Raw genomic sequence first — 17020 nt, forward strand, 5'->3', positions numbered from 1 at the left:
CATTTGCCGTGGAGGGGGGAAAAGACTGCCATTGACCTAAAGCTGGAATTTTCCTTTCATGGCAGCTGTAAGCAGTGCCATGTTGGATGTTGGTATTCATCTGGATTTGTTCCCCCAATTTTTCAACGGTACAGTGAGTATAGCGATATAGTCTTTCAGTAGGGGGAGCTGTCTATGACCAAGTTGCCAGTTAGCTCAGTCCAAAACCCAAGAATATATGCTGCAAAAAACACCTAAACAGGGAGCAACCTATACAAAAGAAAGGCAAATAGAACATGCACCAAATTTTCTGTGACACACTGCCTGAAAGGACAATGTCACTGTGGGATTAAAAGAGTGACAGTAATGTGCAAATTTCCTTTTTCCTTACTATTTCTATAAACAAAATCTTGCCTTTATTTGTTTGAACTGTGACCACATTTTTCTATTAAATGCTCTTATTTAAAAATCCTAATAGCAACCACCAAGGCAAAAAACATGAACAGATTTGCAAGGCTAATGTTTGTTTTTTTTTCATTTCATGTTTGGATAGGCTATAGATGTATTACCACAAATTGAATAATCATCCACAACACCATCGTTGTTTTATGATGTGACCAACAGAAGCTGGAATTTCTCATTCAGTTTGTCCTGTGTCTCTATCTCACTTGATGGAAACTTAAAAGTCAAAATTGAAGTGAGGGGCTGATCAGTGGCATTCAGGTCTGGCGACCAAGTAAGATACAAGAGGTCGAGGAACAATCTCCAGAAAGCCATCTGACATGCGAAGTGACAATTCCAGACCAAACTTGAATCACTGAAGGATGCTCAACAGCTGTGGCAGGGTCTAAATGCTATCGCCTCCTACAAGGTGAAACTAAGTGGCATACTGTAGGTGACAACAAGGTTTCACTCCCACATGAGCTCAATGCCTTTTATGCTTGCTTTGACCATCAAAACATGGAGGCACATTAAAAAAAAACACTCAGCCCATGATGACCCTGCAATTTCAGTCTCTGAGGCTGAAATGAGAGCAACCTTCAGAAGGGCAAACCCACAGAAAGCCTCCAGCGCAGATGAGGTATTTGACTGAGTACTAAAGATCTGTGCTGATCAACTGGCTGGAGTGTCCACTGATATTTTTAACTTCTTGCTTTGACATGCTTCAATTATACTGGTGCCAAAGAAGAAAATGGCAATCTGCCTCAATGACTATCGTCCTGCAGCACTTGCATCCATTGTAATGAAGTGCTATGAGAGGCTGGTGATGAAACATATCCAACTCCAGCCTGAGGAGCGACTTAGATCCACTCCAATTTGTCTACCCTCAAGCTGGTCACAGCAGATGCCATTTCATTGGCTCTGCACTCAACACTGAAACATCTGGACAGTGAAGATACTGTACATAGGTCAGGATGCAATTCATTGATTAGAGATCAGCATTCAATACTATTATCCCCTCAAAACTAATCAATAAGCTCCAAGACCCAGGCCTCAATACCTCCTTGTGCAACTGGATCCTCAATTTCCTCACCTGCAGTCCCCAGTCAGTTCACATTGGCAACATCTCCTCCACAATCATCATCAGCATAGGAACATCACAGAATTTTGTGCTTAGCTCCATCTCCTGTTCACTCTATACTTATGACTGTGGGGCTTAGCACAGCTCCAATGCCATATTTAAGTTTGCTGATGAGACCATTGTCGTTGGCCAAATCAAAGGTAGTGATGAATCAGCATTTAGGAGGGAGATTGAAAATCTGGCTGAATGGTGCTACAATAACGATCTCTCACTCAGTGTCAGCGAGACCAAGGAGCTGATTATTGACTACAGGAGGAGGAAACCAGAGGTCCATGAGCCAATCCACATCAGGATATCAGAGGTGGAGGGGGTCAGCAATTTTAAACTCCTTGGTGTTATCATTTCAGAGGATCTGTCCTGGGACCAGCACGTAAATGTCATTACAAAGAAAGCACGGCAACGCCTCTGCTTTCTTAGAAGCTTGCAAATGTTCAGCATTGACTGGTTGCATCACGAACTAGTATGGAAACACCAATGCCCTTGAACAAAAGAAAAAACCTACAAGAAGTAATGGGTACCACCCAGTCCTTGATGTGTAAAGCCCTCTCCACCATCGAACACATCTACGTGAAATGCTGAAAACAGTAAAGCAGCATCCATCATCAAAGTCTGCCACCATCCAGGCCATGCTCTCTTCTCACCACTGCCATCAGGAAAGAGGTACAGGCTCCTCAGGACACACACCACCAGGTTCAGCAACAGTTATTGCCCCTCAACCACCAGGCTCTTGAACCAGTGGGAATAACTTCAGTCAGCTTCACCCACCCCAAAACTGAACTGTCCCCACAACCTATGGACCTACTTTCAAGGACTCTTCATCTCATGTTCTCAATATTATTGCTTATTTAATATTATTATTTTCTCTTTGTATTTACAGTGAATGCCTGCAATAAAATGAATCCCAGAGTTGTATATGGTGACATATATGTACTCTGATAATAAATTTACTTTTTGAACTTTTTTTTAAAGTGGTAACTTTCTCAAATGTGGTGTCACTACCAGAACCTCCAACACAGAAGGCAACTTAAAATCAATATATACATCTATTGTTGGATGGTCAGCTTATTTTTATTTGGCACTGATTATTCTGCTTCCAGCAGTATTAGGGTTCTAGATCAAATTGAGCTTCTGCACTAAAAATTCTAATTGGCCTCATGGGCATCCCATTTAACTTGCACTGCAACCACATTGTTTAGTGTTTCAGCCTGCCTTCATATTGAGGCCTACATCTCAAGACTTTAAAAAGTGGATCTTTGCTCCCCTGAGCTAGGAATAATAGGACTGGTCAAGTTTCATTCTTCTCAGGATTATTCACAGACAGATGACATCACTCCTGATGAAAATCCCATAGGTATTATTATGGAACATGGGTGAATTTGAGCTATGCTGTGTTTTTCTCCTCTTCATGGTCAAAGATTTGATTTTCGTACCCACTCATGGACTGCAGTCCCTTGGGCTTTTCTAGGCCCAATTATAAAATAAGCATCAATTAGAAGAAATGGAAGTAAAATAAATTGCATTAAATCCCATTCAAATCTATTTTAATTTGATATGTATTTCATTTACAGGAATTGAATCATTGTTCAATAAGATAAACTGTGATCGATCAATTTTGGATGAGATGTTGGGATCTTCATCTGGAATACGAGATAACAATGTGATGCAGTATCTGGGCCTCATTGAGCAGCGTACCAATGAGTTATTATCCATTCAATCCTACCTTTCATCTAAGGTATCTAAGCATTACTTCCTTCACCAATGGTCTCTACTTTACAGTTTAGTAAGTAAGAGTTGTATAGGTAGTTACAAAGTGATACTGGTCCCACAAGCTGTCTTCTGTATGATAATGAACACATGGTTGTATTGTGCCATCCACTGAGAAACAATGTCCAAATCATTTTCCTGAATTCCAGTAGAGAATAATTTCTACCTGGAACTAGACTGAGTTCATACCATGTTATGGCATAATTTATCACTCAGTTGTGCCATCCTCACCTCCAACTCAGAAGATTCTGGGTTTGAGATCCAGTTCAGAGATCTGAGGTATAATTTTTTGGTCTTTGTCAACATCAAAAGGTAATGTATCTCATTGCTGCTTGTGAGAGCCTGCTGGGTACAAATTTGCTGCCATGCCACACACATTCAAACAGTAAGCACTTCAAAAATACTTTAATCCATCTTGTCTCCCAGCAGAAAGCTTCATGGCCCTCTGGCAAATTTGAACATTAACACTATTGTAATTCGATGCATTTCTATATCATATGGTGCAGCACCACTACACTAGTAGCTGGGAGCCTCCCGTTTAACCTCCAATCTCTGATGATTTAGCCAATGTAGCTGTAACAGAGAATTTCTGCCCCAAATCACTGTGCCTTTTTTTGGAAGATGCTTGAGTGTACAATGTAAATGGGAGTCAAGTTTAGTAATGGTATCTTCATGTTCAATACTCACCAGAGTTCACTGTCTGGGTTCTCACATTAAGGATGAGCACTTGGCCAAGGCTTAGGGGTATTGCTGTATCTCTATTTTTCCAGTAATAACTGATGACATCAATTCTCCAGTAATAGCTTAGTCTCCAGTAGGAGCAGAAAGAAGGAAATATGTGCCATATGATGGTCCATGTAACTAACATTTAAATTGTGAGGTAATTATAATTGCAAATACTGACAAAAATATCATGAGAGTTTTTTCAACATCATAAAGCAAATGATTCTGACATGTGGTGGCTCCTTTAGTGCTGTATAGTTCTTATCTGGATTGGCTCAAGTAAAGGTACATAGTTCAATTAAATTCAACATACATTTTGCAGATCTTGCTCTAGATTGGTGAGTCTCAGAGTTTGAGGTTAAAATGATTTATGTTTTGTACTTTATTTTACTCTAGGATTATGACAAGCCATATGACCCGTGGAAAACTGCTATGCTGCTGCTGGGCCAGAGCTTAGAAAAACCCACCCAGCCAGTCTACATTGAACCACCTGCTACAGGGTTTGTACCTTCCAAGCTCTTGGGAGGAGCAAGATCAACTCAATCTCCAGCTCAAGTAACATATAGAGATTGCAATCAATGCTGGTTTCATTCTAAGCTGCATTAACTCTATAAAACACATATCAAATATTCCAGTTAACAAGAGGTATTTCAAGCACTATGCAGTCTTAAACTACCACTCTTTTAGAGGAAGAGTTTGCATAAAGGAATGAAGCTGGTGTTTGAGGGCAGTGCAAAAGTGGAGACAGTAAATCAGCAGACCATTTTACACCTTTTTTAAAAGGAAAGTTCAGACATGTAAATGCAGTCTGTTTTTGGGGTGTGAAAAAGTAAAAGTCATGCCTAGGTATCTGAAATTTGGGAAAATAGCCTTGGAACCTACTCTCTGAAGTCACTGCCTTCAGGTGGACCTGGAGAAAATGAACTAGGGAGAGAAAAGTTTGGTCCAAAATGCCTGGTTTTCTTCCTTGATAGTGTTTGGAATTTTCATTTTAGAGTTGGTGATATTTGGATCAAAATGTAAAATAAATTATTTTTGATAACAACTTTTCATTCCTAGAAATGATTATGACAGTGATGCAGACTCTTCGATCACCGATGAGGAGCGGCCTCTCACTCAGAATGAGTTGCGGCAAAGAATAATGAAAGGAGTAAGTGGCAATTCTGTATGTCCAATTAATGAGTTTACACCCTTCTTCCCCTACTATTAGTAATTTGTGCTGAGCATCACTATCAATATAATCACTGTCTCTCTTCTACATTAATTCCCAGTCTAGTGGTGACTCCTTGCTGTGTCCAACAACATAGCATATATGGTACTATGGTAGATTGTCCAAATGATCCTTTATTTGTATTAGCTGTAGAAAGCTAGAATACATTAAATTCCACACAGATTCACAAAAAGAAGCTGTCTGATCTCCAAGGTCTATATGGCTATTGGACTTTATCTTTTCTGGTTGGTTTATTGTATGTGTCCCATCGCTCTTAGGCTGTCCCTCAGGATTGAGGATGACTTGCTTCCCCTCATTTGATGGGTCTGATGTGGTTGATGAAGCCAATGTGGGAACCCATGGACTCTTCCACAAATGGAGCAGAATGTGCCGGATGGGGCAAGTGAGTGGGTAGTTCATAAGGTGATGTGTGCCCTCTGCCAGTTATGCAGGGCTTCTGATGCAAAGGCATAAGATTCTGAATATCAACCCGTGTGCTGTGCTCCCTTCTCCACTTTGAGCAGTCATGTGTAAGAGATTCCCAGTACTCAGTAAGGACGTTGCATTTCCTCACAAGGCTTTGAGCACTTGAATCCCTTTTTTCTGTCCACTTGATAATCTCTACGTGAGATTACCAAGTGGTTAGAACTTGAAATAAAGTGTCTGATTTGGAAATCTTATGTCGGTCATGCATATGACACAGCCAACTATGTGTAACGCACCTAGTTGTTTTTTTTAAATTCTATTCTCCTTACAATAAATAACAACACATTGTTAACATTCCTGACTACTTGTTCTATGTGCATACCAGCCTTTTAGATTCATACACCAAAGATCCCTTTGCATCCCGGAGTTTTGCATCTAGATAACTGATTTTCTTATTTTTTAATGAATCCATGTATCTGTGTTTATGGGCACCCCGATCTCTATTGTTACGCCATTGATAAGTTCTGCACTTTCATTTCTGTCTATTTTTAGGTGATGAAGAAAGAAGCAAGGGCATTGAAGAAAAGCATTCAATTTGACCGCTCTCTTCAAAAACCCTAAAACCTTCAAGAGACCAATCTTCAGTTGAAAGAAGCTCAAGATGATCATACCTGCACGATTTACTACATTATTTACATAGGTTCCTTTACTTAAACCATTTACTTCTCTGTCTAGTGTTCTTCCTTCGGTAATACATTGGCAATATTGCTTGCACTGCATTTCTTTTCATTAGAGTGGTTTTAATTCTAATATCTGTAATCCATTGAGACTTTGCCCCTCATGGTATTCAGCTTATGAAAATATATCAATTCACTTGGAGTCATGATGGTCTTGAATTTCCTCATGTATTCAGATCGTAAAAGATCAGAATCAGAAACACATGACATTAAGTAACTTTAATGTTCACAATAACAAACCAACAACAGAGATCAAAAGCATTTGGTTGATGACTCTATAACACCAACTTACCTTTATAAATCACTAATAATATGGGAATGTGTCCTGAAGAAGGGTCTCAGCCCGAAATGTCAACTGTTTATTCAACTTCATAGATGCTGCTTGACCTGCTGAGTTCCTCCAGCATTTCGTGTGTGTTGCTCTGGATTTCCAGCAGCTGCAGAATTACTTGTGTTTACCAGAGATCAATAATGTAACTGTGTCAATTCAATATTTATGTCTTCATTCCATAAGAATGGCTGTGATTGGTGTATTGTACAGGCACTGCAATGAGTTTGCCTAAGTTCATGAAGATAATGGCAAAAGGCTAACTGGAATTTTGGAGCTTCAGGCAAAAAATACCAGTTCCTCAAGAAAACAGTGAGGGTGTCTACATGAGCAAATCAGTCAGCTATTAAGTGCTTTTAAAATTCCATGCCACTATTTATTTTTGACAGATTATGCCTCTGTAAAATGTGTTAGGGATATTTTTCTACATTATCAATGATATCAGTGATCTGGATGATAATGTGGTAAATTGGATCAGCAAGTTTGCTGATGATACAAAGATTGGAGGTGTAGCAGACAGTGAGGAAGGTTTTCAGAGCCTGCAGAGGGACTTGGACCATCTGGAAAAATGGGCTGAAAAATGGCAGATGGAGTTTAATACTGACAAGTGTGAAGTATTGCACATTGGAAGGACAAACCAACTTAGAACATACAGGGTTAATGGTAAGGCACTGAGGAGTGCCGTGGAACAGAGGGATCTGGGAATACAGATACAAAATTCCCTAAAAGTGTCGTCACAGGTAGATAGGGTCGTAAAGAGAGCTTTTGGTACATTGGCCTTTATTAATCGAAGTATTGAGTATAAGAGCTGGAATGTTATGATGAGGTTGTATAAGGCATTGGTGAGGCCGAATCTGGAGTATTGTGTTCAGTTTTGGTCACCAAATTACAGGAAGGATATAAATAAGGTTGAAAGAGTGCAGAGAAGGTTTACAAGGATGTTGCCGGGACTTGAGAAACTCAGTTACAGAGAAAGGTTGAATAGGTTAGGACTTTATTCCCTGGAGTGTAGAAGAATGAGGGGAGATTTGATAGAAGTATATAAAATTATGATGGGTATAGATAGAGTGAATGCAAGCAGGCTTTTTCCACTGAGGCAAGGGGAGAAAAAAACCAGAGGACATGGGTTAAGGGTGAGGGGGGGAAAGTTTAAAGGGAACATTAGGGGGGGCTTCTTCACACAGAGAGTGGTGGGAGTATGGAATGAGCTGCCAGACGAGGTGGTAAATGCGGGTTCTTTTTTAACATTTAAGAATAAATTGGACAGATACACGGATGGGAGGCGTATGGAGGGATATGGTCCGTGTGCAGGTCAGTGGGACTAGGCAGAAAATGGTTCGGCACAGCCAAGAAGAGCCAAAGGGCCTGTTTCTGTGCTGTAGTTTCTATGGTTCTATGGTTTATGGGAATTATATAAATGTTGTTTTCAGGCTAGTCTGAAGTTAAAAGCATTTGGTTGATGACTCTGTAACACCAATTTACACTTATAAATCCGTTACAATATGGTAAAAACACCTCTGCAGTAAAATCACCCTGTATGATTCATCACTGAACAATCTTCAAACAAATAGTTTTGCATAATGTTTCAGCATCAAAAAGTGTTTGTCTAGTTTGGTATCTGCAGAGATGAAATAGATATGGAAACATTTCTAACATCCTTGTAGTTGATTTCTAGCTGAAGAAATCAGTGATCAATACTACTGTATCATAACTTACATAGGCATCATCAATATTATCTCCCAAAATATGTGGCTTCATGACTAGAAGGGAAGTTATGTCTTTTACAAGTTTCCCAACTCATACACTTCATGTTGGACATATTGTATACTACTGTTCCTTCATCAATTCTTGCTCAAAATTGTACAGTTTACTCCCTAATTTTTGTCCCAAGATGTCCAGTCACTTCAGCTTTATCAGACCTCCCGATGCCACAGCCAAATCTGCTTTGATGTCAAGGCAGACACTTTGCCTTGCCTCTGGAGTTCAGCTGTAAACTGAATGTACTGGTGAAATACACAGATTATTATTGAGTAAATGCAGCTTGAAGAAACTTGGTGACACTTCTATCACTTTGTTAATGATGTAGGTTGACTGTCTAGAGTCTAGGCAACATGTTCCCACTAAAATTATAAGGAAGCTCTTTCCAGTAGACTTTTCTTACCAAACTTATTCAGTCACAGCAGCCCTGCATGAATTGGAAAATAAAAGCAAATTCCAGTAGACTCCCTTTAAATTACCAATTTGAAATCACAAGGGGCAGTTTTAATCCTTCCTATTTAACATTAATCTGACTGTGCCATTAAGTAAATTCACACTTTGTGAAAAGAAAAAAATGATTTACAGTTAAATTCAGTTGATAGAAAATCATCTGTTCTTTTCTAGAACTGTTGTTCAGTAACCTAATTCACAACAAAATCCAGTTACAGCACTTACTGTACTGTTCAAACCAATATAAAGTCAAACAACACTGACCCACCCTTTCTCCTGGTGCAGATTTCAGTTTGCTCAGTGGCAAATAGAATTGATCAAGTTTCCTGATTCATTTTCTCCCTTTCCTTACTAATTTACTCCCTGCCTCATTGACACTCACCTCCATTTAAAGCATTGTCTTACATTGACCTATCTTTTTCTGTTGATTTCTGAAAGTAAATCAAATAACGAAATTAAGTCCCTGATCAATGGTGCTAATAATTAGAATTTACATCTTGGACTATTGTCCACAGATGTGCACAAACCATCTTTTAATACTTCATTATACCCCAGCATTTTAATAACAGACTCAATTCCATTCCCTAATCAATAGTAGACTTTAAAATCTATCTTGAAGAATAGAGCTGACGCTGAACCTGGTTTACTTCCCACTGCTACTGAACGGCAAGTTATACCTGGAATGTATAAAGCTCTACATTGCAAGTTCTAATTCCTGAAAAATCCTCACAAATTTCATCCAGTTGTTAAGTGACTTCAGCTGTTGATTATTCTGTCCAATTACAGTAGACAATGCGACTTTCTCTTCGAGCATGCTCTGCATCAAAGACCAGCAGGTGACTGGCCAGGGTTTCCTCCGGACCTGTCCTGATCAGTGATGGATTATTCTCCTGTGGAACAAAAGCATAAATGAGAAGTCACACAGTAAAACTGTCACAAAACAACGTGCAATGTGCAAGAAGTTCTTCTGCTGTTGATTCATGAACACCCAGACAGAGAATGTGTAAGGGTTGCTGTTTTAAAAGAGGGAATGATGACCTTACATGGCCTGGCAACAATCTGTGGTTAGGTGAAGGTGCACAGACCCAGAACCATGCTTTTGAATCTCACAACTCCACGGAGATAGTTAACCCCTGCTGAAGCACGGAATCAAGATACCAATAAATTAACCGAGTGCTTTGCGCTAAAGGAAAAATCAGAAAACTGTCTGTTCAGTAACCCCAGTAAGTAAATAACCAAAGATTGTAATAATGTACTCCATGGTGGCATATCAAAACGAACATATTCATGTTAAGTTAATTACATAACTTGTGTTGCTATCTTCTTAAGCCCAACTTGTAAACAAGAGCTTTTAAGCTCATGAGGACTTTTTTTTCCCAATTCTTAAGATATTGGGTTGTGTTTCAAGAAGAAAATATTGAAACGAAAACAGATAATCTCAAAAAATATGAAAGAATAAATAAATGAAATTAATGAAACTTGATGTAGTTTCAGTTAATGACTAATCAACTAAAACCAACAGAAACAAGTTTCATTTTTTCCATTGATTATTATTGATACCGTTAGACTAATTTTTGGGGTTAACACATGTAGCAATTAACTTAACCGACTTCAGCCATTAGCCTTTAGATTCAAACATGCATTGAAGATTACATTTAAAATACAGACCAGACAGACCAGAAAACAGGCACTTAACTGAATGTCTACATATGCATGAGTGCAATTGACATCCCATTGCATGGATATGACAGTAATTAACACTTCTTTTGGGTGTGATGTTGGGAAGGTCCAAGCTTTTGAAATTGTCACATATGTAGCTCAAAGAAGGCATTCTAAATATGGACTTGTTTGAATTGTCCTAAATTTTCTTTTATCTTTAGCACATAAAGTGTGTGTAGTGCTGGGCCAGCAGACCTTTTTTGACCAAAAGGGTCTTGATGTGATGCCTGCTGTATCTTGTTTTGTCAAATAAAGAGGCACCAGTGACTTAATTCACACAACAGAAGCACAAGTTTTACTATTTCCATTGATCATTATTGATACATTTAACATAACAATACATCATTATCACTATGATTAACATTAGAAGTTCACATTGAGGGCTGTCAAGCTATTAAAATAATTATAATTAATAGGGACCTAATTCTGCTTTCAATACCACTGGTAATGGAGCACTAATTTTTCAAACAGTTAGATTTTGGCTGAGGCAGGGAGGGGGTGTGGGAGGGAAAGGGTGAAGCAGTGGGGAAGAGAGTGGAGGCTGGGGCATAGAGTGACAGTGTGACAAGCAGAGAAAAGAGTGGGAATAAGGGTAAATAGAGTATGACTTTCAGGGATATGGCAGTGGAGGAGGTCAGATTGTGAGTTTTAGTATCAGGGTGGCCAAGGCAGAGGTCAGGGAGGCAGTATGGTTGAAAGGGGGAGTGTGCGGGGTTAGAGACAAGAGTGAGGGGAGATAGAGAGTGGGGGAAAGAAAGGAACGGAAAAGGGTTTGGTTTTAGAAAAGGTGGTGGGGATAAAGAAAGCTTGGGTGAACGAAAGGAACTGGGACGAGAGTAGGGAAGGAGAAGAGGAGTGGAAAAAGTGAGAAAGGAAATGCAGTGGATTCCGGTTAATTGGAGCAGCCGCTTATTTGGGCCAACTCTTAAAGAACAAAAGCTAATTGAGAATATAGCCGGGATTCTCTTCATTTATTAGGGACACTACGCCGTTTAATTGGAATAGGAAACTGCTGCCAAACGGTTTCTAACTAGTGTCAGTCATGTGTATTTGTATGGCCGTCGACACTAAACTGTGCTTACAGCAAACAGTTTTCATATACCCTCCATGATTCCATTGTGTGTTCTTCCCTCCCCACTTATCGCCCTCCAGGCACTTAACCCTGCAAGCAGTCTAAGTATTACACCAGCCGATATACCTCCTCCCTCACCTCCATTCAGGGCCCCAAACAGTCCCTCCAGTTGAAGCAACACTTCACCTGTGAATCTGCTGGGGACATCTATTACGTCCAGTGCTTGCAATACAGCCTCCTCTACACTGGTGAGACCCATCGTGAATTAGGGGATTACTTTGTCAAGGCCCTCTGCACTATCTGCCACAAACTGAACTTCCCAGTGGCCAAACATTTGAATTCAAATTCCCATTTCCATTCCGATGTGTCGACCTATGGTGTCCTCTTGTGCCAAAATGAGGCCATCATCAGGAGGGAGGAGCAACACCCTTTTGTCCTCCTTCCCCCCTTCCTCTATTCCCCACTCTAACCCTTTTACTTCTTCTCACCTGCCTATTACTTACCCCTGGGTCCCTTCTTCCTCCCTTTCTCCTATGGTCCACTCTCCTCTCCTATCAGATTCTTTCTTCCCCAGCCCTTGACCTTTTCCATCTACCTGGCTTTACCTTCCAGCTAGCCTCTTTCCCCACCCTTCACCTTTTAGTTCAGGCAGCTCCTCCCTTCCATCTCAGCCCTGAAGAAGGGTCTTCATCCGAAATGTTGACCATTCACTCTTTTCCACAGATGCTGCCAAACCTGCTGAGTTCCTTCAGCATTTTGTGTGTGTTGCTTTGGATTTCCAGCATCTGCAGATTTTCTTGTTAAAAAAACAGTGATTTTTGTCACTGATAGTTGGCAAGAAATAAGCAGTAAGACAATTCAGAACTGTTTTGCTCACAGTGGTTTCAAGCATTCAGACTTGGAGATGCCAGAAACGCTGAGAGTAAAAATAAAACAATTTCCCTACTTCAACAAGTTAGGACCTACAAAGAATTGAGAGGTATCGACAATCATCTTGAATCTTACAATGAAAATCAAGATATGGAGATGCAGCCATCAAAAGGAGTATATGATTACAGTCTATTTTCTACATTAGGTGTCGCCACTGAATTTGTTCATTTACAGTCAATCAAAAGAACACGGCATTTATTCCTCTGTCAAAACCTATTAGGAACGACAGTTTTATTATACTGTAGTAATTTTGATAGTGTTCCAATTTGTTCTGTTTTTCATTTAAATACAAAATTTGTTATTCAATTAAATTGAAGTTTGTCTTTTAGATACCTTTTTAATTTTTTCTCTGAATCTTCAGCTAATTGGGGCAGCCACTTAATTGAGCCAAAATGTACTGGTCCCAATTAACCAGAATCTACTGTACAATATTCAAGTTGTGGCTTAACTAGTGCTGAACATATTTTGATGATTTTTCTGCCCTTACTTTCGAGTCTGAACTAAAACAATATCCCCATGCCATCTTACTCTCCTGATCTACCCATCTTCCCTTCTCTTTCACTCCTATTTCTCCACCCTCCACCCCAATCCCTTTCTCCCCTTCACTTTGGCAGTACACTCCAAGGTCTACCTGTTTTCCTGAACCTTGCCCATTATCTCTTATTTTGCATTTCTTTCCTTTGTTTTCCCTCCCTGAATATCTTATCTCACACTGTTCCTGACTGTAACTACAGTATCCTTCATTGTTAATTGCATACCCTCACTGTTAATCGCATACCCAATATTTGCATCATCTTCAAGATCCTTCATCTTGGTTCTTACATTAAGTCTAATTTACTAATAACCACAACAAAAAGCAATGACTTTGCACAAAGCCTTGTGGAATCATAAGTAAGAGCCTTCCCTTCAGTAAAGTAACGATCAACCATGATCCTTTGCTTCATTTCTTGGGCAATTATTGGAAGCAACTGCAACCCGTGATTATTTTCCTGATCAGTTTAATGGGTGGGGTCAAGCGAAGATCTAACCTACATCAAATGCACTCCCCCACAGATCTTTTACTACTTTTTAAAAAAAAATAATTAATTAAACATGGTTTTCTACAATAAATCCCAATTTTATTGCCCATCCTTAACTGTCCTTAAATAGGATTGCCTCACAGGGTAATACAGAGGCTAGGTGAAAGTTAACCTTATCATCATGAGTCATTTACAGATGAGACTGGGGTAGAAACAACAACAATACTCCCTTTTTTTAAGGACAATAATGAACATAGAACAGTACAGGTCCTTTGGCCCACAATGTTGTGCAGGCATTTTAATCTACTCCAGATCAACCTATTGCTTCCATCCTACATATCCCTCTATTTTTCTTTCATCCATGTGCCTATCTAAGATTCTCTTAAATGCCCCTCTATGTACCTGCCTCTACCACCGCCACCCCCGGCAGTTCATTCCACACACCCATCACTCGGTGTTAAACCTGCTTCTAACCAATTTATATCGAAGGCTAGGCAACACACAAAATTTTGGTCCTGGCCCGAAATTTCGACTGTTTACTCTTTTCCATGCCTGCTGAGTTCCTCCAGCATTTTGTGTGTGCTGCTTTGGGTTTCCGGCATCAGCAGGTCTTCTCATCTATATGAAAGCCTTTTGACTGATTTGAATCTTTTAACAGAACTTTCTCTAATAATCTGCATATCACCCTGGTCTGGCTGACTGCCCAGTAACTCACGGCTTTGCTACTTCCACTTAAAGATCCGATAACTAGTAATGGAAGCATTCATTGTCCTGGGTAGTATTAATAGGATACAAATAAAATATATCTGCTTCCACTGGGTAGGACTCATAGAAAATGTCAAAATTAAAAGTGTCCAGGCTGGCCATTCAGATTTTTAAAAATTGCACATTCTAAGTCAAACTGAAAGTTAGAGACTAAGTTCATACTTTCCCATAATGCATGTGGCAATCAGCACCTGTACTGATGTCTACAAACCATTAGGTGGCAGTACAACATCGCAGCAGAGAAAGAAGTACTTTTATTTCCCTTCCTTAAAAATCTCTTTTTCCAGTAAATTTGTACTATACATGAAAGCATTTGATAACTCAGCAATTTCAACGGAACAAGAAAGACACTATTACATAGAAATTGAAGGGTTATTATATAGAGGGATGGGTGATTGGTACATCAGTAATTAGAAGGGGGTCTACTAGGGTCTCAAACTTGGAATTAAGGTGGGAGTTGTGATGGATAAAGGACTGGAGAAATAGGAATACTTAAAGGGGACTATGTGACTGGTTTCACTGGCTGGCAAGTAACTCTGTAGCAATCTCATAGGTAGTGAAGACTTGTCTTAGCATGAATGATCTTCAGGTACAAATTGGTGAAAATTCCAGACACCAATGACATCACTGTATATACCTGGGCTCCTTCACGGGTTAGTACTTTATGTCAACTGAAGGCTCAGAGATCCCAGACAGAAAGTTACAAAATTCATGGAACTTGTCACAAATCCCTGATTTTCCTTTAGATTGCATTTTTCACTGAAATTGAAATTAGTGTAGCATACAAAAACATGGTACTGCAGATTTCATATTCTGGACATGAGTTAGAGTATTTGAACATAATAGAACGAGCAGTACACTGTGTAGTAGTGAACATTCTGCTGGAGCAACTGTGCGGATCAAGCAGTATCTGTGGGAGGAAAGAAACTGTCAACATATTTGAGTCGAAACAAGACTGAGAGTGGAGAAGTGAGATGGCCAGTATAGAGAGGAGAAGGGGAGTGGCAAGAAAGGATTCCAAATCAGAATTAGGTTTATTATCACTGACCGTCATAATGTCAATTGAGAGCTCATCAGTTTAAATGAATCAAAAAGCACAAAATGCTGTGGTTCAAATCAATGTAGTACTGTAGCTATTGGGCATTCTGCTTGGGAAACTTTGTTAGAAATCACATAAAATTTAGGATGAGAAAGATGTCCCCTTAGCCATTGTGTCCCATGGCAGTCAAAGAGCAACTCAACTTAATGACAACTTCCAGCTCCAAGCCCATACCCCTAAATGTCACAACTCTTCAGGTAGGCATGTGTATTTTTAAAAGTGGTGAGGTGTCTGTCTGCAATTAATTCAAGACTGCAATGACTGCATGGATGATACAGAACTTCCTCAGATCTCTTCTCATCTTTATACCAATTACTTTAAGTTACACCCCTGGTTTTTTAACCTATTAAGAGAAATAAGTCCTTCCTATTTACTTCATCTTGGCCCCTCATCAATTTTTATGCCCAGAGCATCCTCCAATTTAAGAAAAACAATCCCAGCTGATCTAATCTTTCCTCATTACTACAATTTTCCAATCCTGTAACAGCCTTGAAAATTTCCTCCCTTCCCTGTACGTGGTGCCAGAACTGTACACAGTCCTCAAGCTATGACCAAACATACTGTACTTCATCAAGTTCTAGCATAATATTCCTGCTCTTATCCTGTATGCTTTGACTAATAATAGAAAGCAACACACATGCCTTCCTAATCCCCTAATTAACCTGTCCTGCTACCATTAATGATCTGTAGAACAAAGCTCCCTTTATTATTCCACACCATTCAACATTCTGCCTTTTATTTAAATTCTCATGCCTTATTTCACTTACTGAAATGCATTACCTAGCACTTCATTTCCCATTTTTCTGCCCAACTAACCAGGTCGTCATTACCTTCCTGCAATCCAAAACTTTTCTTCTCTCTGTCAACCATATGGCCAATCTTTATATCATCTGCAAACAATTTTATTACGGTTCTTGCATTCAAATCTAAATCACTGATATATTTTACAAAAGTAAGGACCATATACTGAATAGCAGCCTTCCAGTCACAGGCACACCAATAAACTATTGCCTGTTAGTCGCTGCCATTGAACCAGTTTTGGATAGAATTTGCCACTTTCTGTGGGATTTCATGGACTTCATCTTTTTAAACAAGTTTGCAGTGTGAAATTCTACCAAAAATCTTACAAAATACATCAAAGACGCTGTCCTCATGGACATTCCTTGTAAACTTCATGAAGAATTGTAAAGAAAAGCAATGTAATCCTAAAGCACTGGTATAATTACCTACTATAGAGTCAAAATTGTAGCACAAGCAAAGGTAAGTTATGTTTTGTGCAACAAATTCTCAAACAATTTGAATGTTCTGTTTTTGCTGGTGTTAGTTAAAGAAGGTCAGCTAGGGAAACTCTGTGCTCTTCTTCACATCTCCCAGAGTAACACACAGTTAAATCTCGCCTGAAGGAGTTCATCTCCAACACTGTAGGACTGCCTCTGTACCAAGTTGGACCGTCAACCTC

General features: G+C 39.5%; 2 protein-coding genes across 4 annotated transcripts in view; one reads left to right on the forward strand and one right to left on the reverse strand.

Moving 5' to 3' along the window:
• Positions 1-7886, forward strand: part of odad1 (outer dynein arm docking complex subunit 1) — a 31989-nt gene extending 24103 nt beyond the window's left edge. For both annotated transcript variants that reach the window (XM_072244727.1, XM_072244728.1), the window contains exons 12-15: positions 3130-3293; positions 4445-4548; positions 5108-5198; positions 6237-7886. In XM_072244727.1, coding sequence (XP_072100828.1) covers positions 3130-3293; positions 4445-4548; positions 5108-5198; positions 6237-6305 — 428 coding nt within the window. In that variant the 3' untranslated portion in view covers positions 6306-7886. The remainder of the gene's footprint in view (positions 1-3129; positions 3294-4444; positions 4549-5107; positions 5199-6236) is intronic.
• The window catches only part of LOC140188446 (putative oxidoreductase YteT), a 207406-nt gene continuing 197011 nt past the window's right edge, over positions 6626-17020 (reverse strand). For both annotated transcript variants that reach the window (XM_072244730.1, XM_072244729.1), the window contains exon 14: positions 6626-9847. In XM_072244730.1, coding sequence (XP_072100831.1) covers positions 9725-9847 — 123 coding nt within the window. In that variant the 3' untranslated portion in view covers positions 6626-9724. The remainder of the gene's footprint in view (positions 9848-17020) is intronic.

This window comes from Mobula birostris, chromosome 27 (assembly GCF_030028105.1).
Source record: "Mobula birostris isolate sMobBir1 chromosome 27, sMobBir1.hap1, whole genome shotgun sequence".
Taxonomy (NCBI): Eukaryota; Metazoa; Chordata; class Chondrichthyes; order Myliobatiformes; family Myliobatidae; genus Mobula; species Mobula birostris.